This window comes from Anser anser (genome assembly GCF_964211835.1).
Source record: "Anser anser genome assembly, chromosome: 8".
In the NCBI taxonomy this organism is placed as follows: domain Eukaryota; kingdom Metazoa; phylum Chordata; class Aves; order Anseriformes; family Anatidae; genus Anser; species Anser anser.
The window spans coordinates 171,303-198,740 of NC_139728.1; the positions used below are offsets into that span (position 1 = coordinate 171,303).

A 27,438-nucleotide genomic window follows, 5' to 3' on the forward strand; every position below is an offset into this window, starting at 1 on the left:
TAATATTTAGGAGCCAGATACCCAAAATGAAAAAATTCTAAATGTTATTATACTTGGAACAAATCAAGAGCCTTACACAGTGTAATTATCTGTGCATCAATAAGTGGTTGTTGGAACAGACAGGAAGAGATAAAAGCTCCAGATGTTCCCACATAACACATCAGAGTCCTAAAAGTTGCAGAACTATCTGTAAGGAACTTTGAAATAGTTCCTTATTAAGGGACCAAATTCACATGTGGAATCTTCCTACCATAAAATACAGAAAGCTACCTAAACCGTAATACCCATTTAAGTACTAAATGTACTATGGTCCATTCCCATCTATAAATCCTTAAAAAAAATTGTCTCCAGCAAGTAACCAATGACTTCATAATCATTGTAGTGCAAGTGGCCAGGAACAAGGACAAAGCCAGGGCTGGCAACTGAGATGCTGTTCTGGAGAAAACGAATTGAAGACACCAGCATTAGGATTATTGAAATTTTGTTTTAGCAAAACTATGAAATACTAGACAAAGTCTTTTTCTTAGCAGCATATTGCCTATTCAGTGCTGAAAAGCACATTGTGGCTAGACACTGTATTCATACACAGCCCACTGCATTGAGATGAAAAAAACAGATCATGTGAAGCTGTAAATGGCTTCTTCATAGTTTTTAAGGTTATACCACACTGAAATTCCAATTATTTATATTAATGCACGTGGAATTATTTTTCCTAAAAATATTACAGGCCACATAACACATCGTCTTCAACCCCTTATAAAACAGTAGTCCATAAGAAAAAAAAAAAAAAAAAAAGAAACAAATAATATTGATCTAACACATGCCAGTGTCATAATTTAGATCAATTACAAACAAACCGTAATGAGTTGGATTTTTTAAAGCTCTAATGTACAAGAAGGTTGATCGCATCCATTCCAAAGCTACAGTGACATCTGTGACAGTATGCAGCACTATTTCTGCATTTAAGTGCTCGACAAGATGCCTGTGCAAGCTGTCAAAAACAAATCAACCAAAAAAAGCTGTAAGTATATTCAGCATTTAGTAGCACAAATTATGCTAAAACTATTTTGGATTTTTTTTTCTGTCAACTGTTCACTTTAATCAGTGAAATCACTAGAAAATAGTAAAGAATATGTAAATAACCAAAAATGTAAGTTATGGCTTAATGACAGGTGAACACAAATAATAATTCTGCAACTTTTCATAATTATTTAGAAAACAAAGTTACATACATTTAAAAGTTATAGCACAGTTTTGATATTTTGAATATATTTTAAAAATGAAACCTTAAAATAATAACATGATCAAACGTTTGTGTTTTATCCTTTAACACCTTAACTTTCCTGTATATTTGATTCTTGAAATTATGTTCACATCAACTGAATTCTGTAGTTTAGTACTTTCTAGACTCTATTGTCGAAAGATTCAGAGACACGATCTGGGTTCGACTCTTGCTGTTTGTCTTTGCAATATGTACTATTTCGGTTCCTTAAATTTTCCAGTAGGAATCTACATCTAACTTTTCTGTTGTTAAGTTTAATATGACCTAAAGTTGTTTTTATCTGTTAAAACAAAAGCTGTTATTTCTGACTAGCTTGGCTTCATTTTGCTTTCCTTTGGATTCTTAAATTTCTTCTAAACAGAGACAAAAATTTCTACACCTTCTGTAGAAATAATGAAACGTTACTACCATTTATATAGTCTTATGAGAAATTAGTTACCTGCTCTCTATTATATCTGCACCATTTAACATCTGTATATACTTCTCCCTTGTACTCCAACGAGTCATAATGACTGCTGTTGCTGTAGTGTCAAACTGCAGAAAAAATACAAAAGTAAAAAAGGTAAAACGAAATTAAAAAAAAACAACCCTCTCTTTTTGTGGAAGCAAAAGTAATTAGAACTTTATGAAGACAGCGCTTCCAGTCCTCCCCTTCCTATTTTAACTTAATTAGATTTATTAAATAATACTAATTAGATTAGATTAATTAAATAATATTAATTAAATACTCTAGATTTTTTATCATGCAATTTCTAAGTTTTGTGCCAACTTCCTACTTTTTCTCTAATCCATATTCCTTATGCAAACCAAATGCAATCTTCAGATCTTTTTCTAGAGAAAGGTGAAGCAATGCTTTTTAATGAACAGTACAAAAGCAAACAGATTTTTCTCAGATACTACCCAGATATAATTTAACTGCTAATAAAAAACTAAAAAAACAAATGCTGCAATAAATTTTTTGGTATTGTTGTTTCTTTGCCAATAGTTTCTAATTATCTGCCTATAGATAGCATCACCATAATACAGCATTAACTTACTTGAGGTCTTCCTGCTCTCCCAATCATTTGCAGAATATCAGTTTCACTGTACTCTTCAAACATCCCTCCAACATAGTGCATTGTGGATTTTATAACCACCAGGTGTGCAGGTAGGTTGACTCCCATAGCTAAGGTGCTAGTAGTAACTAGATCAGATTAAAGTATATTGACTTCAAGATGAATACCACTGAAACGTCTCACAGATAATAAATGAGCAGCAAATAAGTGCCTAATTTTCATTGCTAAGAGCTCTTGCTTCCCAGTAAACTCAGTGGAACTAAACTCATTTAGCACCAGAAATAATTAGACCTAGGACAGACATGTATTTGCATTAAAATAAAAGTATGTATCTGTTCATCTGCATTCAGTTATCATCAAGTATTCTTTACCAGAATACATCTGTTCAAAAGTGAATATTTAAATATTAAATGTTTAATTATTAAATACCTATTTAATTATTTTTATTTAAACATTCCTTTACAGATCATCCAGAATGCAATCTGTCTTCAATAAAGCACATACACACTGAAGAAACAAAATCCATAATTCTTCATGGATAGAAATTTGAATACAGAAATGTATTTATCTTCCTTCATAGTGACCAGTATCTTTAAGAATTTTTTTCAAGTCATCAGTCATTAGCATTATTTATACTCATGGCACCAAACCACAATCATCACCAATACTATCATAATACTTTACCAATACATACTCTCACATAGAAAAACACCAGCCAAGTTTGTTTACATGCAAATTATCTCCCTCTAATACTTTTAAATTTACTTTCTATAACAGATATATGGGGTGGCAGAAATTCAGCATGGAAAGTCAGCTATACAGGCCAACAGATACAACTATTCCACTAGAAAAACAAAATATTGTTAAACACACCAATTCTTTTCAGAAATGAAAGGAGAGCTATAATTAATGAGTCACAGGTACATCAGGAAAGAAGGATCCAATGTAAACTAATGGCACAGCCATTTCCTTTTGCAAGAATAATAGTGGTTTTCATACTGTCTAGATAGGCAAGCTGGAAGTCTGTTGGAGCAAAATGAACCACATAAAAAGTTGCAAGGAAAGTTTCTTACCAGTGCAATTCAATCTACAGTCCACATATATATACCCACTGTGAGTATACCTACACTCAAGACCTAAAACGCCTTCCCTTTGCAATACCTGTAAAAGTGTGTTAAAAACCTATCCCCCTTCACGTTCACAGACAGGAGGCAGAAAATGCCCACTTTCAGTTTCCCCTCAGTTGTATGAATGTATATAATTATAGTACCTCAGATGATTCTGAAATGTTCATACAAAACACACATTTCAAAGGACTCAAGTATCAATAAGCACCTTTGCATTCTTTTAGTGGTAGTCAATACGTACATACACTTTGCGTTGAGCAGTGGCACAGGGTCTCCTGTTCCTTTTGCTAAGAGCAATTGTAGAACCACTGTCTCCTGAGACTTCAGAAATGGCACAGCAGTTGGCAAAGCCATACACACAACTCCAGTACAGCAGATCACAAGAATACAGAGAGACTTTTTAATAGGATGGGTACTACAACTGGCAATTTTGCCAGATCATAGTAAAGGGATCTACCTTAATATTTCATAGTGAGTCAGGACTGTTGTACAGAAATGAAAAATCCATTAATCTTTCATTGTTGTACATGACCCACACAAGCAATTCGTCATAGAGCCTGAATTTCTGGATGTGAAAAGTGAAAGCCTGGACAAGATGAGACTATCAAGTCTCAAACAGATACCTTCTCATTCTACGTAACAGCAGGTGGAATCTTTCTTAGCAACCACCCTGTCAATCAAAACACCTTGCATGGGGGGCTTGAAAATGGAATCTTGCTTGTCTAAGAAGAAAAAAGTACAAGCGTATCTTCAGGGAACCACAGTTGCAAAAGACAAACCAAGAAAACATCATGTGAAAGCTGAAAAAGGACACAGTAGCAGAGGACTCCTTCTCAACAGGACTGCTCAGCAGTACTAGAATGAAATGGATCTAGGCCAGCCCTATAGAAACGTAAGAGCAAGGATGACCTTTGTGTGTGTTGAAAAGAAGGAAAGTTCTCTGGTTTTCCGTAATAATGTGTCTGTACACTCACAGAGTAGAAGTGCACGTGAAACATAATAACATCTTTTTCTGGATTTCACAAAGTAACAACGGAAACAGTAGAATCATAAAGTGTTCCCAATTCCAAACTACAGTCTTCTCAGAATACATTAACAACATTTTGACTTTCAAAGTTAAATTTACTTACAAAGTACTGGTAAATCTCCTACAGTAAAAGCTCCTTCAATTACTTTTCTGTCACACACCTCCATACCCGCATGATGATAAGCCACACCATACATTAAAAGATCTGATAATGAAATAATTATGTCCATTATTTGACTAAGTTTACTCAGGCAAATTTTCATTCACAAGGTAGAGAAGTGGTAGGTTATATTTACCTCTGAGCTTAGAATCTTTCAATGAATTTGCAGACCTCTGTAATCTACACAACAAAGAAAAAAAGCGCTTCAGAATCGCAAAGCAGATTCACTAACGTTGGCAGAATATGCAAAGAAGAGTGCATTCAAAATGCTAAGATAGAGGGTCACATGAAACAATACACAATTATGCCTTTTAAGGTTTTAAGATGTATTCCTTGATATGTACACTTATTTTACATACTTTCTCATAGTCCTAGTGCATTTGTGCTTTTTAAAGATGTTCTTAGTTTACAGCTACATGTTAGCCTATCAGAAGGATATCATCTTAAAAGAACTTTTTACCTATACATTCTTTGGATACTTATAACCACCACCTTTCCCAAAGCAAACAAACTGACTCTCTAGAGGAGCCACTGCACCCTTTCCAGCCCAGTCATCTTTCCAAGTTATAACATACAATCTAGCTCTGAACCAGATGCAGAAGGTGAAATCAGATATAAATACTGCTCGCAGAAATGCAAGTGAGAAACAGGGAAAGCAACAGAGACATATAGAGACATTCCTCTGCTAGAAACTGTATTAGGTCAACAGCTTCACAGATTTCACAAGTTTACTAGAACACATAAACATTTAATAAAAATTTCAATATAAAAATACCTTTGTTTCTGTTCTATACTTAATAGAAATTTGGCATCTTTTGAAAGAACAGAAGCGGCCTGCTGTACTCCTTTTCTTGTGGCACAAAACTGTAAGTAAGAAAATAGTTTTTTCTGAATCAACACTTTTCAGTAAGAAAATTATAAATGTGATTAAAAAAAGATGTTGTACCACAAGTGCTGGTTTTTGTTCAGAGTATGTTTGTATAACACTCGCTATCTTGTAGTTAAGAGTTAAGTCAAATTTGAATTCTGTCTGATTATCACTGCAAGGAAAACCAAGAACAATTTTGCGTAGCTTCACTGGTCGCTGATCCTCATCTATTTTCAGACATAGAGCAGGCATCTTACCATCTGAAAGCCATTCTGCAATCTTTAAAAAAGAAGAAACAGAATTTAAATTTAAATAGTAATTTTCTGCTTTTAATCATGCTCTGCTCTAACTGCATTATCCAGTAATTAACTTATCTTTTGCCACCTATAAACTATTAACACATTTCACATACTTTTATCATGAAAACCAGTGGAAGTTCTACTTTCTACTGAACCATTTTAATTTGGATTGAAATCTCAAGTCCGTTTAGATTTATATTAAAGACACAAATCACAGAAATCTGAAACAGAAGCATAGCCATACTTAGCTGATAGTTTTCTATGGCTGAAGGTCATTTATTAAGTTAACATCAACCACACAGCTGCCATTATCTGACAGCTTCAAAATGACAACTTTGGTATTGATATTGATTTAGAACTCTACTTATTTTTTATAAAATACAACTATATTAATTAAAATACTATTAAAATATTAACTCTTACATCTTCAGCATTTGGGATTGTTGCTGACACAGCTACAAATCTCAAGGGAGAAACAACGTCATGATTCTCTGAAAGACGCCAAAGAGAAGACTGAACAGTCCTCATCCGACTGACTACAACTTCTAATGTTGCACCACGGCTTTCATCCTTTATAACATGCACCTATTAGGAATTTTAAAACATTTGCAAAATATTTCTTGAGTTATACTCTATACATGTGTTAAATAAATGTTTTATTTTCTAACATGTTTCCTTTTATCTTCAGGAACAAAACCAGCATATAAATATCATTAATTTTCTTGCCTCATCAATTAGAAACAGTCGTACAAGCTGAACTATAGAGTTGTCTCTCCATCTTCTAGTCATGCTATCCCATTTTTCCTAGAGGATAAAAAAAGACAGGAGGAGAAAAATCTTTAAAAGGCCAGCATATGTCAGAGGTAGAGGACATGCAGGCATAACTAAACTTTAATAAATCTTTTAATTAAAACAGTTAAATTAAATCAAGCAAATGCCATGTATGTTTCATCTGACATATTATTATATGTTGTTTATATGAACCAGAAGCATGCACAACAGTTTGTAGGCAAGTACAAAGATCATAAAATTGTTCTGCAAATCACTACTCATTACAGAAAAAAAAAAAAAAAAAGATCAGATGTGACAGCATACAATCAGACCACTAACGTCTGCTTATTCTAGTGGATTTTTTTTGTTTTGTTTTGTTTTTAAGAATTTGGACTGAAACCTACAGGTGTAGTGATAATAATGTGAGCGCGATGTATTTCAAATAAATCATCCATCACTGTATCTCCTGTCAGTTCCTTACAGTTGAGTCCTATAGGTCCAAATTTTTCTTTCCAGTCATCAAAACGCTGACTGCATAGAGCTTTTATTGGAGCCACTGAAAACAACACAAAATGATCAGTTACGTCATGAACACCAAATCTTCAACTGTATTGCTAAAAATGCTAAATGCAGGTGTCTTCTTGCATTTAATTCTTCAATTTTCAGCTTTGCTCCCCAAACCATAACATTCATAATTGGATGATTATCCTATCCCTTGTGTATACATCAATTTTGAGCTTTGGGCCACAGTTCTTCCGTATCAGCAATTGGAAACAGAACACTTTAATTAAGGTTATTTATGCCCTCTCTTAATCCTGATTTTTTCTTCAGTCCCATATGGAAACAATAAGCACTCAGCTATCAAAAGGTTTTCTCACAGACATAAGAAACCACAGGAAATATATCTTTTTAAATGAAAGATCATACAAATACCAAGCTTTTTCCTGTTTAGAATGATATGAGCACTCTGTATTCAAAGACAAAGAGGGGTTATAAATGAGAAACCATTCACAAGCAGGCAACAGAATACCAGAAGAAACAAAAAACTATCTAAACCACGTGTACAGTTAAGTGTAGTCAGTGTCATACCAGCTAACATGGGAGGTAGCAGCTCTGATGCTGGTCCTGATGAACAGACTCCTAAAACAATCTACTTTTTTTTTTTTTTCCCCTGGCCTGTAGATACATACTATACTTGTGCAGATGGAGGTTAATTTCTAGAAGACAGAAGTCATTCTCTACAAGGACCGATACTAGCAACACATGAAAGTCTATGCTGGATAGGTAATCTATAGGAAAAATGCAGTAACTTACGTAAAAAAAAAAAAAAGAGAGAAAAAAATAGTGATCTACCAGTGATCTGAAAACAGCGGTAATAAAATAGATCTTGTAGTTATGGCTACTTAGAGCCACTGGAATGTGATCCATTTCTGTTAGCTGACAACTGATGCACAAGATGAAGAGATTTGAAGAACCAGTTTCTGCTACAGAAAGAGGTGTAAAACCTCATAAGATTACCAATGGCCTGTACAGAAGCAGAAATCACTAGCTCCAGAAAACTGATAAAGCTAGCAGCAAGTAGCTCATAAAATTGCCAGAGTAATCTTCTGCTAGCTATGAGGCAGAATGCAAGAAACTAGTAATTGCTCCCTAAAATTCAGCCACCAATCCTTAGCACGTGTTAAGGTTATCAACTCTAATTTACAGAACTACCACAAGCTAATTCACATACATTGGACCACAGACAAATTGGCTACTGGATAATCCTCCAGCAGTACATACTCTGATTAACACCTCCGTTCCAATATTCACAAAAACAGGCGCATCTTTTTCTTCATCGTTGTTGTACCAGGAAAGGTCAGCAGATCTAATTCCACCAGCAGATAAACACTTCCTTACTGAAAATTCTAACCTGCCTATTAGCATCACTTCTACCAATGCAATTAAGTCTTAGAGCACACTGAAGTGCTTCACCTTGCTATGCTCAGAGAAACTACAGTATGTCTGTTTATAAAAAAATCTCTTTACAATACACAGTAAACTCTGTGTAAATACTAGCATTATTGTAAGGATTTGAACTCACTGAAATTTAAAAAAGACTACAAACAAAGCTGAAACATTTGTAAAATAAAGATTAAACATTAATAGCAAGACTAACAAATATATAACTGTATGAATTAACTAACATTGGGACAAAACCACCCATCTCATCTGCTTTACATGATACAAATGTAGTTCTCCAGGAAGAAAAAGTATAATGGTCTACAGATGTGACTCCCTTCAAGTATTTTCATTAGTTTCTATATAGATCAATTAAAACTCATGAAGACCATGGCTCTGTTGCCTTTGAACTAGTAGACAGAAAGCAACAGCATGAAACCTTGCCAGATAAGCAAATGTTGGAAAAAATAATTCTTTTATCAGAGCAACTGACAGGTACACAAAAGATGCTGCTTCAGCTCAGGCTCTGACAAGAATTTGGTTTAGTTTCCTTTGTTTACTTCTCTTTTTTTTCAGGTATATCTTGCTTTCCCAGAGGACAAACTCTTTACAATATTTCTATTTGTCTAAGCAGTGGTGACCACTACAATTATACAGTGCTGTTACGTAAGTAGTTTCAGTATTATTAAAACACTCAATCCAGATCTCCATGCTTACAGAACGACATTTTCTACTGCTGTCATCAAAATGATTAAAGCTGCATAATACTTACTGTAAACAATTTTAATATTTAACCAAGGCATTGGGGCTTCCATAAGTAATCTGGTAATAGCTAGTTCAAACATTACAGTTTTTCCAGAGCCAGTTGGAGCACAAATCACAAAATTTCTATCTGTGTAAAGAAGCTAGGAAAGAATGGCATAGAAGTAAATACAACGCAGCTATCCACTGTACCTATCTATACATTCCAAAAACATTGTCTAGGTGAAAAAGACACAAAATACATTGATAGCTGGTAGTTCTTTAATGTATTTTGTATTAGATATGGACTTTAAATTACAACAAGAGAAAGAATGTCTTTTGCTACGCAACTGTCATGGAAACGTAAATGAGTGACACTAACAGTACTGCTAAACAATTGTTTGCAGGAATTACCATTATTCTTTATCTACAGTTCCATTTCTTCAATGCTCACACACATACACACAAAAATCAATGATATACGAATATGAAATCTTTGCTGATTTTTGTTAAATAATCATTTGTAACATTCACTGCGTATCAAACAACAGAGAAATTCTAACAAGCTGAATCTTTCAAGCTCAACCAGTAAAAAAGGTATGACCGTTATCTTTTTAATATGATGACTTTTCTTTCTAACTTCATCTCTTATGTAAGTGGTAGGCAAACCTTGTCCTTCCTTGTTCTTTGCAAACAAGTTTATATTTAGAAGTACTAAAACATAAGCCACTCCATTTTTTCCCCAAAATGATTGACAACTGTTCCTAGAATAACAGAAAATCACCGCTGTAAGCAAAATTTACTGTTGTTATAGTTACTACAAAAAAAAAAGTAATGCAAGATTATTTTACAGGCCAATATGGTGTATAAACCTCACTGATGAGATTCTGATTTCCCCTCTCTCTGCAAAACCTATAACACAATCTTCCTCAAATTGGTTGCTTTCAAAATAAGTTTGGGGTTTTAAAGAAAAAGTATAGTTAATAAAAAGAAAGGATGGACAAATACCACTTTTCCAAAAAAACATCCTTCTCTAAAGATCTGCTTAATTTTCCTTTGAAAATAATTTAAAATACTGGCAATCTGTATGTGTAAGGATACGTGTAATTCACAACTTCACACAAATGCATTTGAGGAAGACATTTTAAGAAGTTCTTCTCTTCTCTCTGCTATGTGCAATCCTGTTTACCTATTCCAGGAAGAGACTTGAAATATATTGTACTTTTCTAACCCCTTTTAAGTTCTAAAGTTTCATTTACATTTAGACAATATATTTATCTACAAAGTACTACTTGCAGCTGCAGCAAACATTTCATACTTACATCATCCAAAGCTTTAGACTGTGCATAGTTAAAATATGGAAACTCCTTAAAAATACTTCTAAATTGGGTCGCTTGAGAGCATTAAGGAAGTGAAAACAACTGAGTGAACATTATAAAATTTCTTTTAGAACTGTGAAATGCATGCCTATCTTGCAATTTAAATGCAAATTTAAAAAACATGACACAAACTTTAACTGATACAAGATTGTCAAAAAAATACCAGAAAGTAACTTATTAAATGATTTAATATCTTCATTTGACTCTTGGTGTGCCAAATATTTCACTTCATGGAAAAAACAAAACAAAACAAACCACTCCTTATTTGAGAGGTCTCAAATACCATGAAATTGAGGTCTCAAAATACCATGAATTGAGAACCTTCTCCCTGCAATAAGTTGCATGGAACGGCATACAATTATGACATGTGAAAGCATTTGAAAGAGCAAGCAGAGCACAGCTGTTAACGTACCTGAAGTACCAACTGCCACATTATATTTGTAATATAACACGTTAATCAGCGTAATATTGTTTACCCAGTTATAACTGTAGTAAAGAAATTCACCTACAATCTCTTAATGCTGATAGTGCTATTAAAGGTATTTTCAACTGCTAATATTGTGTATTTTCCAGACAAAAGCATTTTTATCTAAAATACAAGTAAGAGGAAAGAGGGCATTGTTTCTTTACAATCCAAACAAATGAGCTGATCCTTGTCCGGACTTGCACTGAAGCCACACAAGCAGACTAATCGCAACCATCCGATCAGGCTGTGGATGCAAACACAGTCGGACATAACACCAACAGTAACAAAAACAATGAACAGCTGAGGCCTTAAAAAGATGTTATATTCATTTTAAAAGACTCAAAAAAAAAAAAAAGAAAAGAAAGGAGCAATAAAAGAAAATAATGAAATAAAACCAGAAAAAAGTAAAGGTGAGCAAGGATTTTTTAAAAAGGCTTCTCTAAAATTATCCCTCTAAATAAATGACCCCTTATCAAAAAGAGGAACTTTAACTATCTGCAATTGGCAACATCAGAACAACTGAGTACTTACTTGTTTTGGAAATTATGTCAATTCTTACCAAACTAAAAATTTTACATTTTAAAAATAAGTAATTTTGAGGATAAAATGTACATGTTTGAAATAAGAATAAATTTGCTTCGTGATGAGTGATCTATTTATAAGTTGTTCTACTTTCATTCTAGCTTTGGAGGTCCCAGGCATAAATTCCCATTCGACTCCTAGCATTATGTTACAATTCAAAACTATTACAGTATAATGCATGAGTTCCTATGGCTACAAACTAACCACTATAATTTTGTAAATGTAGAATCATTGTAATAAATTCAATAAATCAGATACAGCAAATAAAAGGATACGTATTTCTGTAACAGCCCTCAACATTTCCAAATTTCTTCCCGTAGTTCCTAAAAGAAATTAAAGTAGTTAAGTTTATAAAAATAGATTTCATTGTTCTCAACCAATATCCATGAAAAATATCTTCCTAACTCTAAGCTGTGCATTCTGTGAGGAGCTACAAGGCTGCATCAAAGCAGAGGTGATAAAGAAGCTGATAGGACAGGGAGAACATAGGCTTGTTATTTGAAAGGACCATGTTGGTGGCCCTTTGTTGAACTCACTCCAGTTTCAGGATGTCTTGCTTGTACCAGAGGCCCAAAATGCCTCTTAATGCAGTACCTAGACATCTGAGAAATGTAGCAAAAGTTATGCAAACTGAACAAAGTTCTTGAGGTGCAGCTTTACCATAGCTGAATAGACCAGGACACTGTCGGCCTTATTACTGCTGGGGCACACTGCTGGCTCACATTCGTTTTGTTTGCCAGGCCCCAGGCACTTTTCCACCTGAATTTCTAAAAAAAGTATTCTATCACTTCATCAAAATTCTCACCACTTTCCTCCATTTTTCCTATTTAATCTAGAAAGATACAAGTGTGAGCAACATGACTAATAAACAATCCGTTTTTAATGAAGATGAGACTATTCACTGTATCAAGGGACCAGGCTGCTCCTTTTCAAATTGTTTAGGAACAGACTTGGAGTGACACTTTCAAAAAGGTCCAAGACTTGGCGCTTTGGAAAACGTAACTCTTCTTCATAAACTGCTTACACAGCACATATTAAGCAACAACACACTTAAGTTCCTTAGAACTGTAATATCATTTATCTATATTTAATCAATTACCTTAATTTGAGCTGGCAGGAAAAGGTTCTTCACTCTTTACCTCGATCAGTGGACTATTTTTTTTTTAACAGAGCAATAATAATTACCTGTCATATCCAGAATCCTTGAAGCACTAGGAAGTGATTTTATTTTAAATCCAATTTTAGATGCAATGTTCCCATCATTTACCCTATGTAGGGTAAAATCTGAGTCTGTAGTTATTGGAGTATGATGATTTATTCTCCACACATCTTCTTTTCTCACTTCTGTCATGTTTTCACTTGTATTAAGGTAAGTATCAACTTGTTTCATATCCACTGAACTATCTTTAAATTCTGTATTTTTATACATAAAATCAGACAGTTTAAATAAGCTGCAAAAGATGCAGGATATTTATTACTTTGTTGTATGCTACACAGTTTCTCTAGTATTTGAAAAATATACATATTTATATAAGAAACACAACCAGTAAGATACAATCATAAGAAAAGTTTGGAAACAATTTTAGTTGATCTGACACTCTTCTACCCAAAGAAGACTCCATTCAATACACATTTTAACTTTACTTTAATTCCAGAAAATAAAAATAAATAAATAAAAAAGAAACTCCCTGTCCAGATGGGCTCTGAATCCCAATAGCAGATTAACTGTCAATCACTGCATAATTAAAAACAATAGTGACGTACAAGTTCTGAAGACCGAGAAGAGCTGTGCATAGAAGAGAAGTTAATCTGCAAAACCTCATCTTTCAGGCAGTACTGAAATCACATTGAGAACTGCCCAAAGTATTCCTGGTTGGCTGACCTGTGCTCTGAAAAGCACGTGATCTCAGTCTTCTCGCTTTTTACCAAGTACATAAAGAACTCCAAATGGTATTTTGAAGAACCTGTATTATTTATCAATTTATTAAAAATGTATATATAAAAAACATATCTCATCCTTACCTTTCTCGTAAAAGAGGCTGAACTCAGGAGACATTTATTACAGTACTACAATATTGTCAAAAGCAAACATCTTTTTTCCTTACTCTGAAAAGACTTAGTGTCTGAAGCCCTGTTAAAGTACTGAAGGATCAAAACCTCTGCATTTGACAAATACACCTAAAACAATAATACAATTCTGACAGTTGATGATTTATCAGAATTGACTAGAAGCATACCTTTTTCTTAACGTTGAATGGACACTCTCATCATCACCACTTTCTGGAAAATTAATTAAGATTTTACTCTGTGAAAAATTTGCATCAGGTTGCTGACAAATCCCTGTTCCTCTTTTATACTTATCTTGGTCAGGAGAGAGAAACAATGAAACCATTTTTAGACTTTCACGCTGAAAATTTATTTTCTCTCTTTCTCCTACACTTAGTTGGAGCATTCCTTTTCCAGAGACTATGCCAAAACGAACAGATGCTGGAGATTTATCATTTACATCCTCAGTGTTACTCCTGTGTTGTTGTATAAACTTCTGGTGCTTTATCCCTCCTATGATAGACAAAAAATTATTATTTCTATTAATATTCACTCACATTCCTATACATATTCATTTCATTAAACATCTTCCACGTAGATTTGTTGTAGCCAAGTTCACATATATTACCTGAACTTATTCTCCTATCTTATTGCAAGAACTTTATATTTTATGACCAGTGCTGACAAATGCAATACATATCTTGTAAATTAAAAAGTTATAAAAATAGGACCACTTTCTCTGTTAACTATACAAGGTAATGGAGCAAAGCTATTCCTCAGAACTACACAGTAGATTAAAACTACTTCTAGACAACAGTCACAACTCCTAATGAAGTCAGTGAAAGTCAGTTTCATAGTCATCTTAGTTACTGATCGTGACTTGTAGGGTTAGTTCTGAGTAGGATCAGTGTCCTGATCTGACTAGCCATACAAGCAAGAGGCAACAGCAGAAATGACCAATTGGAAGCAGCTGTATTAAACAGCCTTCACTTAAATTTGCTAATCTTTTAACCATATTCTTACAGTTCAGAGTATGTATAAAATTCATTAAGAAAAATACAGTTCATCACCATTTTCTGTTAATTTCAGTGTTATATGTCTAGAAACTTAAAATTACAGTGGCCTGTTTGGTGCTTTCCACAAACATCAAAAAGCTTACTTGAATAAGTAGTTCTTGATGGGATTTGCTCTTGCGTATAGCAAGAAAAAAACCACAACTCTATTTTAATAATATAATACCTAAATAGAGAATATCGTAAATCAGCACAGCAGCTAAGAAATGCAGAAATCTAGTTGACAGTGATAAAGCAATGACATACTTTAAAAAAAATTCCTTAAGGTGATTATGAATATTTAGATGGATGGCATACTGCACTTAGCAGCAATGAATGACCACCTCCAAATTTTGCCTCCTGAACAGCAATTTAGAGGGGGGGAGAAGGAAGTTAGGTCCCCTCTGTGTCTTGATGGGAATCAGGTCATCAGGTGCACATGCTGCACTATGTTCTTGCAGTCGCTTCTCATCTTTCCATGAATCATCATAACACACAGTGGAGTAGCCAAAATTTTGACCATACTGCATATGCTGCCCACTTCTGCACAGTGACCTTGTAGCCTTAAAATGCCCAAAGAGGACGGCTAATATTCCAGACCTTTTCTATGAACAAGACCATCACTCTGAACTAAAATATATTATTTGTCTATATTCACATACCTAGAATACTTCATATTTCACAGCATTAAAATAAAGAGGAGGAATTATCTATCAAGCTAATTATTTGTCAAATCATGCAGAAAGAACGTCATATATTTTACCCATATGATTGCTGGCTGTGCTTTTTTCCAGCTCCCTCTGCAACTCATTTTTTTCCAGCTCCCTCTGTAGCTCCTCTGCTGCTGGAATTTCAGCAATAACTGGAGCAGGTGCGATATACCAAATGTTTGACTCTTCTTTTTCTAGATCTCTCTCTCTAACATAAAAATGCAAGGTACAATCATTCTTTAAGACCCTCCACATCTAGCTTAAAATTACTAGTCATAAACAACCTACTGTTTCTCCTGCTTAAAAAAAAAAAAAAAAGCTTTTTAATTAGTGTGATTTTTAATCTTTTATTCATGGTAAATTTAAGATACAAAACTTCTGCTAATCCATATTTTTTATAGCCAGAAGATATACCTGCATTATTCAAACCTCAATATACTTAAAAATGTATATATATTTCAAAGTATGGGTTGGGAACTAAGCAACTTCTAGCCCCGAATTTCTATTTAGAGACTGAAAAGGGAAAAGGAAACAACAGCAACAACAAAAAGTTGTAAAATGATTCACAGTCGGGAAATACTTGGGAAATAATTATATATATTTAAAAGTAAAGATTTACCTTTTTTTTGCATCTGGTCTTTCATAAAATAAATTATCCAATGAAAAGACCACGTCAGAAGATTTGAACATTTTTAGATCAAATATCAAGTCTTTTAATCTGTAAAAGACAGCACAAAAAAACTGTGAAAATGAAATGCCTAGAATTGGACCTGTATAACGAACATAAAGCTCATTAGTGATACAGGTGCCAATATTTCTTTTCTAGATTTATTTTTGCTTTTAGGGCTCTTGACTGTACCCTTAATGATGTTTCATAAAGATAATCTCTCTCATGATAAAATATGGATCCTATTAACTATGACCAAAAAATCCTTTAGGACAGCACTGTAAAAAACCTATATATTACCATGATATGTCAGGAGGGAAAAAAATGCGTAATACTGAAGATCCAGATAGAGATGGTGTTAAATTATTTCATTTCTAAGAATAATGTTGAAATTTGTTTAAACATCTGCAGACTATGTTTTCTCAAATTGTTTCTATTTCGATGGAAAAATATACCATTTATTTTAGGATTAGATTCTGTCATTTTTACAAAATAAATAAATGGTTCTATTATCTAAAAAAATAATAATAATTTGAATTTACAAGCAAATCAGACTGTTTTTTTAATCCTTTATGCAAATTGCTTACCTGGATAATTAGACTATGGGCCCAACTCCTTAATGTTAATGGAGGATTCTGAAACATCAGGACCAGAGATTACCGGTTTTAAACACACACAGGTGTGCCCAGATTGAAGAGCTGCTCAGCCAGGTAGCAGAGATTCGGGAGGAGGTGAGCAGGCTCAGGAGCATCAGGGAGTCAGAGAGGGAAATTGACTGGTGGAGGTGTACTCTGCCCTCTCTGAGACAAGACTCACAAGCCTGCCACAGCACAAATGTCTCCTGCTACACAGAAGACAAAAGTTCCCTCATCCCGCCAGGCAGTAGGAGACCTAGGCCAAGGGGGGAACGGAGGCAGGTTCCTGTTCGGGGTGGTAGGTGAGTCCTGTCCCTGCCCACCTCACCTTCCCATCTACCCTTATATAACAGGTATGAGGGTCTAGAACACGACAGTCAGAACAACGAAGTAGACAAAAGCCCATCCCAGTTGGAGAGGATGCCTAAGGCAAGGCAACCTACCCCCCACATTGCTACATCAACTGTCAAAAAAGAAAGAAGGGTTATTGTCATGGGGAACTCCCTTTTGAAAGGGACAGAGGGCCCAATATGCCGACCGGACCCAACCCGCAGGGAAGTCTGTTGCCTCCCTGGGGCTCGGGTGAGAGACTTCGCTAAGAAAGTCAAGCGCCCACCGAGCCCACCAAGTACTACCCGCTACTGGTCTTTCAGGCTGGTAGTGACGAGGTAGCAACGAGAAGTCCAAGAGCGATCAAAAGGGACTTCAGGGCTTTGGGGCGACTACTTAAAGGATCAGGGGCATAGGTTGTGTTTGCCTCTGTCCTTCCGATAGGGGGGATCGATGCCGACAAACAGACTCATCACATTAACACGTGGCTTCGGGACTGGTGCAACCAGCAGAATTTCGAGTTTTTCGATCACGGGAAGCTCTATGCGACACCAGGCCTGCTGGCACCAGATGGGATGTGCCTCTCTCTGAGAGGGGTAAGGATTTTTGCTCAGGAGTTGGCAGGGCTGATAGATAGGGCTTTGAACTAGAGTCAAATGGGGAGGGGGATAAAACCAGGCATGCCAGTGATGAGCTAAGGGACGGTGTGCTAGAATCAGAGGGACTGTGTGCTAGTGAGGCCCTTCGGTCGGCTCCACAAGGTGCTGCGTGTAGGGAGGCACATTTGAAGTGCTTCTACACAAATGCACGCAGTATGAGGAATAAAACGGATGAACTAGAAGTCTTGGCCCAGTCCCGCAGCTACGACATCATCGGCATAAGCGAAACCTGGTGGGATGAGTCCTGTGGCTGGTGTGTTGCAATAGATGGTTACAGGCTCTTCAGGAGGGACAGGCACGGTAGGCGAGGTGGTGATGTATGTGAAGCATGGGCTGGACTGTGTGGAACTTCCAGTTGGCGATGGCAAAGTTGAGAGCCTCTGGGTAAGGATTAAGGGACGAACAAATAAAGGGGATGTCGTTGTGGGAGTCTATTACAGACCACCCGGCCAGGACGACAACGCCGATGAATTATTCTTTGCAGAACTAAGAGATGCCTCGAGATCAACTCCCCTCGTCCTAATGGGGGATTTCAACTTGCCAGACGTCAACTGGGATCCCCACACGGCTGACACGAGCAAGTCCAGGAGGTTCATAAAGCACCTAGAGGATAACTTCTTGGTGCAGGTGCTAAGAGAGCCAACTAGGAAAGGTGCCCTCCTAGATCTGTTGCTGGAGAACAGAGAGGATCTTGTGGGAGATGTGGCAATTGGCGGCCGTCTCGGTCACAGTGACCATGAAGTGGTTGAGTTTAGAATTCATGGTGACAGAAGGAAAACTGCCACCAAAACTTCAGTCCTGGATATGGGGAAAGCAGACTTCAGGCTGCTCAGAGAACTAGTCAGCAAGGTCCCCTGGGAAACTGCTTTTGAAGGCACTGGCGTCCATCAGTGCCGGTCAATCTTTAAGCACTGCCTCCTAAAAGCACAAGATCAGGCAATTCCAAAATATCAGAAGTCAGGCAGGTGGGGCAGAAGGTCAGCCTGGCTGACCAGTGATCTTCTACTGGAGCTTAGGCGAAAAAAGAAAGTGTACAGCTGCTGGAAGGAGGGTCAGGCGACGAGGAAGGAATACAGGGATGCTGTTCGTGTTTGTAGGGAAAAAATTCGTGTGGCCAAAGCCCAACTAGAGTCGAAGCAGGCCATGTCTGTGGGAGACAATAAAAAAGGTTTTTTTAGATATGTGAACAGGAAAAGGAGAACCAAAGAAAACATAGGTCCGCTACCAGATGGGGAGGGTCTCCTCACAGACAATGACATAGGCAAAGCAGAGACGTTTAATGCCTTCTTCACCTCTGTCTTCAACACCGATGATGGGCTTCGGGACCCAGGGTGCCCTGAGCTGGAGGACCATGACGGTGGGAAGGACAAACTCCCAACCGACCCTGAACGTGTGCGGGATTTGCTACTCCACCTGGATCCATACAAGTCCATGGATCCGGATGGGATTCATCCCAGGGTGCTTAAAGACCTGGCTGACGTCATCACAGGACCTCTCTCAATTATTTTTCAACGATCTTGGGAATCTGGAGAGGTCCCATTGGACTGGAAGCTGGCAAATGTTGTGCCAATTTTCAAGAAGGGTAAGAAAGAAGACCCTAGCAGTTACAGGCCTGTCAGTCTCACGTCAGTGCCTGGTAAAATTATGGAGAGGAAGATCCTTGAAGTTACTGAAGCGCACCTGGGGGACAATGCAGTCATTGGTCCCAGCCAACAGGGGTTCACGAGGAGTAGGTCCTGCCTAACAAATTTGATTTCTTTTCATGATAAGATCACCCATCTAGTCGATCAAGGGAAACCAGCTGATGTGATCTTCTTGGACTTCAGCAAAGCTTTTGACACGGTTTCCCACAGGATCCTACTGGACAAAATGTCCAGCATACAGCTAAACAAAAACATCATACGATGGGTGAGCAATTGGCTGATGGGCAGGGCTCAAAGGGTTGTGGTAAATGGGGCCACATCTGGCTGGCGGATGGTCACCAGTGGGGTCCCTCAAGGCTCCATTTTAGGGCCACTTCAATGTTTTTATAAATGATTTGGATGTAGGACTAGAATGTGTTTTGAGCAAATTTGCCCACGACACCAAACTTGGAGGAGTTGTGGACTCGGATGAGGGTGGAAAGGCCTTGCAGAGAGATCTGGACAGATTCGAGAGCTGGGCGATCACCAACCACGTGAAGTTTAACAAAAGCAAGTGCCAGGTCCTGCACCTGGAACGGGGCAACCCTGGCTATACGTACAGACTGGGCGACGAGACGCTGGAGAGCAGCCCCGCAGAGAGGGATCTGGGGGTTGTGGTTGACAGCAAGTTGAATATGAGCCAGCAGTGTGCCCTGGCAGCCAGGAGGGCCAACCATACCCCAGCACGCATCAAGCACGTCATTGCTAGTCGGTCGAGGGAAGTGATTGCCCCTCTCTACTCTGCGCTGGTGCGGCCTCACCTCGAGTACTGTGTGCAGTTCTGGGCACCACAGTACAAAAAGGACATTAAACTGTTCGAGAGCGTCCAGAGGAGGGCGACGAAGATGGTGAAGGGCCTAGAGGGGAAAACATATGAGGAGCGGCTGAGGTCACTGGGCCTGTTCAGCCTGGAGAAGAGGACGATGAGGGGGGACCTCATCGTAGTCTACAACTTCCTCACGAGGGGGAGTGGAGAGGCAGGTGACCTATTCTCTGTAATCACCTTTGATAGGACCCGCGAGAACGGTGTTAAGCTGAGGCAGGGGAAGTTTAGGCTGGACATCGGGAAGAGGTTCTTCACCGACAGGGTGGTCGCACACTGGAACAGGCTCCCCAGGGAAGGAGTCACTGCACCAAGCCTGTCTGAATTTAAGAAGCGATTGGACTGTGCACTTAGTCACATGGTCTAAACTTTTGGGCAGATCTGTGCGGTGCCAGGAGTTGGACTTGATGATCCTTATGGGTCCTTTCCAACTTGGGATATTCTGTGATTCTATAATAAAAGTATTTTTAATTTAGCACCAACTCTAGGCATTAGGTGTGTTTGCTTTATGTAGTTGCATTGAGGAGTTCCATACCTCTTAATTTTGCTTAAGGATGGATTCAAAAATCAAAGTTCTTACAAAAGAATGCCACAGAAAGGATCTTAGAGTCAAGATCTTAGGTTCACTGAAATAAATAGTAAAATACTAAATCAAGTTCAGCATTTCAGAAATCCCAATAAATGAAGAATCCAGTGATAAATAAACCTATAGCAAACCCATATTCCTTACCTACAGAGATAAAGACAACACATTTTTTTTTGCTCCAGCATTTCATTGGTAACATGAAAAAAAAATCTTTTAGAGTCTGTTGCAAATAGAATTCAGGTTTGCTTAATTACTGTATACTGTCACTTGTGAATCAAAATTTTAAAAATATTTTTCTTCCACAGAGCTGTGAAACTTCAAACATTCCATAGAAATGTTTCAAATTTAAAACAGAAAACATTTCACAATATGAGCAGAATATACAGCATATAATCAGAAATGTGACTACAGTGAGGAAGATGGATTCTAGAACTTCAAACAAAAAAAAAGTCAATGTCCCCTTTACGGTCCCTGTCAGAGCAAGTCTGTAACACTTCTGCAAATGTCTGCCATTCCCCAACACCAGACTTTGCCATTTTTCCCAACTCTACCAGCAAAGTTGACTCCAGCAGCACCAGTATTAGAAAACACACTAATCTAACAAAGCTGGTTAATTCTGCCACCATTCTATTGCACACTTTAAATGCCTGTAATCTAAAGCAGGAGTCGCCTGGTTGGGGTATCAGTAGTGCAGCAGAAAGCATCCATCAGTCCCATCAAGCTGCAGCTACTCAGGCAGTAATTATCTGTGTGAAGGGCCACTGAAGAATTAACAACCGCTCCACTAGCTCTAATGAGCAGTAAACACTGCACACCAGCATGATGGTTTTCATACCCCAAGTAGAGAATCTGCGAACTATGGTTACACAACACCATTTGCATATTTCGTCTTTATGCTTTCCACCCTCGAGCAGTCTTTGTTATTCATGATATTTCAACTCCCGGGCCCTTCAGGCCCCCACTCTGTACAAATACTTTATTCTTTGACTGACTTCCTTAATTCCAATTGTTTTATGGTTTAAATGAAAATGATACAACATGCCACGGTCATCCCAAGAGACTGAAAAATCCTGGCTTAACACTCCTTTATGCAGTTTTGTATTTGTCCATAGGCTGTCAAATAGGACACTCCCCTCAGAATCCAGAACCAAGAAACTGTGAAAAGTCTCTGGCTTTTCTACATGGAAAAAAAAAAAAAAAAAAAAGTCTCCAAGAACATTTTTTCATATACACTGTTTGATAGCACAGGGAAAACGCATATTCAGGACAGCAGAATGAGATGTGTAGGTGTTTGCAGGAACAGCACCAAATATTAATTAACAAATAGATGTTTGTCAGCCCCTGTAAGGAAAGACCTCTCACGCATCTCCTTTAAGAAACAGCTTACCATGGGCGCGTGGGGTTTCCTTATTTTGAGACTTCCCTCCTAAAACCCAGCCCTCTCCTCAGACCACTGCGTTCACCTCAGCCTACTCTGTAGGAGGCGCCAAGCGAAGGTCTCCACCTCCAGGGACACCGACCCAAACGAACCGCAATCGCTCTCTCCCAGCCGTGGACCAAGCGCCCAGGAGGGGCAGAGGTCATCCCCCCTCGCAGCGCTCCCAAAGCCCCAGTCACGCTCCCTCTCCCCAGGAAGGAGAACCTGTCAGAGCGCAGCCCGCCACCGCGCACAAAATGGCGGCAGCTGAGCGGCCAAAGCCTGGCCGCGGCGGGCGCTCGCTCCCGCTCGCAGAGACCTCGTCCCCCGTGTCCCCCCAGGCCTCCAGTGGGGCGGGCAGCGGCAGTACCCGCCCGGCCGTGTCCCAGCACCACCCCAGGGAAGTCTAGGTCCTGCTGCAGCTCCGCACGGGTAGGCAGCGGACGGCTCCTCTTAGCCGCGGCGGGGGCTGCGGTTTCCCGCTGGCACGAAATGGCGGGCCCTGGGCCCGCTCAGCGAGGACTGCCCGCGTTCTGAGGCGCGGCCCGACCGGTACACCATGCAATACCCACAGTCACAACCGTGTAACCAGTGGCACAGGAAGAGGCTAAATTCTCCTTAAAACGGCAAAAAAAAAAGGAATGTGGGAACGCTGCTGGTGCCAGATTTAGGGCTTGTCCAAAGACGGATTTATCTGGAATTACTCTCTCATCGAGAAGTCCTTACTCACTCTTACCCTGGTATAAATTATAATAGGCGGCTGATTTCTGCACCATATGACATTATCAAAAGGATTCCTACAGGCTACAGAAATCAATAAATAAACTGAAAACATTGGTCCTTGAAATATTTTCTAGTAGATTTCCAAAACCCATTCATATACATTCTTGCTACTGCTGTTGAACTAGAGCAACAAAAGTGCCTCAAACAACTTACATGAATTGAAACAGTATCATGTAAAGTATTTGTAAAATCCAGAAGTAGGTTGCTATTATTTTTCCACAGAAATACTGCAATTTACAATTCTGGACTTGCCACTAGAACATAGCTTTTGAACTAGTAAATTTAAAATACATTGCAGAACTGTCTCAAAAAGACTAAATTTTAATCTGGTTCAAAGCTTCATGACATTCAACAAATACTATAGAGGCAGCTACTGTAAATATGTATTTCCTCATACATAAATAGATGAAAAGGAGACATAAGATTTTCTCAAATATTGATTTTACCATAAATAATTTTTACTTAATCAACTTTTTGTTTTTCTTTCTTGAAAATATTGATTAATTTTTAACTTGCCACTTCAAATTCTTAGACATTGTATGTTTACATAGCATAAGTATATTCTCTAATACTATGCAAGCCCAGGTCAACTAAAAGTATGCAGGAAAGGTTATATTCATTTTTACAATTCTGTGTATATGAGTTTTTCCTTTATTATTAGTTATTACCTATTATTTGAGTCATATCAAAACTGTGTCATATTACAATATGCCAAAATTTACACCACATGTTTAGATGCTTTAATCCACTTCCCCATCTAATTACTGGGCATAGAGCCAAGGGTAAGAAGCACTTCATTTCTACTTCCAACACGACAGGATCTTGGCAAGCACAGAATAAAAAAATAAAATTAAATTAAAAAAAAGATAAACAGCTTAGAATACAATCAGGATTGCTAATGAACCCATTGTCTGAGATTAAATTCTAAAGCCACCAATATTATTCACTAATTTAAATAAAAATGGAGAAAATTTTGAGGACAACTCATTTTATGCCTGTAATAAATTCTGAAATCAGAAAGCATTTTTACTTCTTACAATTAGAGAATGCCTTCTTCAATTCTGGCCTGAGGCAAGTTTCCATCTTAGTTCACAACATCTGCTTTTAGCTGACCAGACTTTAAAGTTTAAAGCGATAATACAAACAGTTCATTTTTTAAAGCTATTTTTTCTTCAATTCCCTTCCCTAGGTGACGTCTCCCTCAACACACACACACAAATCACATAAAATATATAGCAAAGCAGTCTCTCAACAGCTCTGAGACAATTTAATTTTTGATTTCCCCCAAGCTTAACATCTGATCTGCCATATGTTTTGAGTCTTTCCAGCTCATAGAGATCACATACTAAGCCATAAAACTCTGTGTTCTGGAGCAACACTAGAAAATCAAGAACAACAGACATTGGTCAGTGATCCGTATGATAACAGAATAATTCTCATACTTACTAGATACAAATCTGTTAGAAGCTTCAGTTTTCTCCAGAACTTACAAATTGAGCAAATCATCTATGAACAAATTAAATGCAGAAAAGCATCAAGATATAAGTAGGATAACAATTGTCATTGTCATCTCTTAGTTTCCTTTGTTCAGCTTTATACACAATTTCAGAGATCTGACAACAAAGCACTGGTCTCTAAAATATGCCCTACCCGTAACTGAAATCACTGTGAAGTATTAGGAGGTCTTAAAATCACAGGCAAGCCTTAAACTGTATTATTTTTAGTGTATGCTTGAGATTGTGACAATGATTCATTTATTAAAGAAAGTATAGTAAGATTCACAAATTTAAAAAAAAATATTTGCAGTTACAACCTTATTTTTAGTCACAACCAGGAAATAAAAAGCACAAACTAGATTGCCTAGATGAGGAAAAAGCAGAGGTGAATTTCTTCCATTTTGTCTCGTTGACTTGCACTTACAAACTTGGCCCTGACGTTGCACCCTTGCAAAAACCTAAACATGTGAATAACTTGACTCATGGAAGCTGAAGTTACTCATGTGCGTAAGTGCAATATTGGGTCTTAAGAGAGCTAAATGCAGCTTTCCCTGGAAGCTGGCAATACTGCTCTGCAGATCAGCCAAAGGGGATCTCCCAGACTGATACAAGGCACCGCTCCCCTGGGTCCCACCAAGCAGGCTGCTGCTAGTGCTGTGCCCCTAACATATGCTTCCCCAGGAAGTGTAGTTCTTGAACTCTCATTTTTATGTGGCTAAATAAAATATATTTAATGCCCTGTTTTTCATGATGAAAATGTTCTTTTCTGTACTTCTTTACTTTTGTTTCCCTTTTTCAGTTTCTTATCCATACATTTTGTCTTTTCAGACATGAACTCCTCCTACTGAACGTGTCAGACTAGCCACCATTATGTATAGTATTTGCATCTTACTTCAAATTAACAAAAGAAGCACATTCTACATTTACAGCTCCACCCTGAACAAATCTCATCATGTACAAACACGTTATTTTATGTCACTTAGTATTTAGAGAGATTAGCAATTTTGCACATAGACAGAAGAGATGATATCAAGTATAGATTTTACAGTTCACATAGCTGATACTTTTTAATTTTTATATATTTAATTCATAGGCTTGGTTGATAAAATGAGATTTACCCAGAAGGAAATGAAATGATTAATGCTGTGGTGATATTTGTTCCTTCGTAGTATACTTGCTAGGAGGAAAGTCATTTCTGTTTCCCTTTAAAGTAAAACACACAGAATGTCCCACTTATACAGTGTAGGTGGAGTCAGCTTTTGTATAAATGAAAAAATAAACCTGAAAATTGTATGTGCAACCCCTGTTTTGGAAAGTGACTACTATTTTCATCTTGTCAGTTCCAACAATGTGTTTTTTTTAAAGGGAGGAAGGGAATTGTCATTTCTAAAACTAGATTGATTTTGTTGTAGTCAGATCTTAATAGAAGCAAAAGGTATAACAAAACTCTTAATTTATTAGCTTTTTGCTCTAAATTACTGTGGATCAACGAAATATACTATTATGCAATGGCTAACATCTAGATTCCAGGCTCTGTGACAGTTTGTTCACTTTGACAAGATTTCCTACCAGTATAATTATTTGGTTTGGATTCAAAACTGCAATATTATCACTGAGAAAAAATTCCAATACTATCTATCATTGGATGATTCAGAAGACCCTGAAAACTAATACATTTATAGAATTCTTAACTTTTATATATTTATAGAATAAATATATATAAGATATATATAAGATATATGATATAAGATATATAAGATATATATAATTCTTATAAGAATAAGAATTCTTAACTTTTATATATTTATAGAATTTTTCTTAACTGTATTATCAAATCTACAGATTTTTCCTAGAATAATTTTCTCATTTGTAAAAGAATATGAACAGTTGTAATAAAAATTAATGTAATGAATACTCCCAGTTCTGCAGCAAGTTTTGTGCAGGAACAGAGAATTTAAATGATAACGTTTTCTTGTTGCAGTGTGAACCCTATTTATAATTTTATCAAGCTAGTTCCTTGGAGAAAATTCAGTCTTTTTTTGCCCATGTATTGAAGTAATAGGCACTGTTTATGAATTTCATTTCATGTAGTTTCAGTAATAATAAATAAAAAAAAGGCCACACTCAGAGTAGTTTTCATAGGTCACCCTGAATCACTGGATAAAGAGGAATTTTTCAGATTACGTCCAAAGTGCTCATCTTCCAAATCCTCACTTCTACAAATATTTCTTAATAATACTTACAGAACAGCTGATTCTGAGTTTGTATTGTAGCTGAAAGCCTGCTAACTTACTGCTGCTCATTAAACTGCCAAAAATATATGTATTATGGAAAGAAGAGGTCCACAAAACAAGTCAGGAAATGTAATTCTCAGGAAATTAGATCTTTCTCATCTTGGAAAAGCTTCTTATACAGAAATCTTAACATCACAGAGATATTTGTCAACATTCAAGGGACGACCAAATTAGTGAGTTTTGAAAATATGGGTCTGATATAGGATGAATTTTTAGAATATATTTCATTTTATACATAGCACTTATTCACCAGAAGAGTTTATGTCTACTGAGATTTTTTATTTTTATTTTTGGCATACAATGGCTTGAGGAGTAGACTAGAGGTAAGGAGAGATCAATGCTTTCTGTGACACTGTGGCCACTTAGCATCTATATGTCTGATTCTTCCTTACGAAAATTTATGTTCTTGATTCCGTGTCTATTTGATTTTCTTTAGGGAAAAAAAAAAGGCAAATAGCTACTGTCCTCTTTGAGATGCTCATCCACACGCCACTGTCTTCAGAAAATAAACACCAATGCAAAGATTTCTAGAAAAGCTATTCCTATTCACTTTCTTACTT

At 37.2% G+C, this 27,438-nt stretch overlaps 1 protein-coding gene across 1 annotated transcript in view; it reads right to left on the bottom strand.

Moving 5' to 3' along the window:
- Window positions 1-27,438, bottom strand: part of HFM1 (helicase for meiosis 1) — a 148,059-nt gene that overhangs the window by 31,572 nt on the left and 89,049 nt on the right. Inside the window, exons 6-24 of the mRNA XM_083847410.1 lie at window positions 24,535-24,594; window positions 22,276-23,909; window positions 16,126-16,224; window positions 15,560-15,714; window positions 13,936-14,257; window positions 12,884-13,149; window positions 11,974-12,021; window positions 10,594-10,664; window positions 9,303-9,435; window positions 6,994-7,145; window positions 6,545-6,622; window positions 6,242-6,403; window positions 5,598-5,798; window positions 5,427-5,515; window positions 4,788-4,831; window positions 4,595-4,696; window positions 2,320-2,465; window positions 1,722-1,816; window positions 858-991 (exon numbers count right to left, since the gene is read on the bottom strand). Coding sequence (XP_083703536.1) covers window positions 858-991; window positions 1,722-1,816; window positions 2,320-2,465; window positions 4,595-4,696; window positions 4,788-4,831; window positions 5,427-5,515; window positions 5,598-5,798; window positions 6,242-6,403; window positions 6,545-6,622; window positions 6,994-7,145; window positions 9,303-9,435; window positions 10,594-10,664; window positions 11,974-12,021; window positions 12,884-13,149; window positions 13,936-14,257; window positions 15,560-15,714; window positions 16,126-16,196 — 2,269 coding nt within the window. The 5' untranslated portion in view covers window positions 16,197-16,224; window positions 22,276-23,909; window positions 24,535-24,594. The remainder of the gene's footprint in view (window positions 1-857; window positions 992-1,721; window positions 1,817-2,319; window positions 2,466-4,594; window positions 4,697-4,787; window positions 4,832-5,426; window positions 5,516-5,597; window positions 5,799-6,241; window positions 6,404-6,544; window positions 6,623-6,993; window positions 7,146-9,302; window positions 9,436-10,593; window positions 10,665-11,973; window positions 12,022-12,883; window positions 13,150-13,935; window positions 14,258-15,559; window positions 15,715-16,125; window positions 16,225-22,275; window positions 23,910-24,534; window positions 24,595-27,438) is intronic.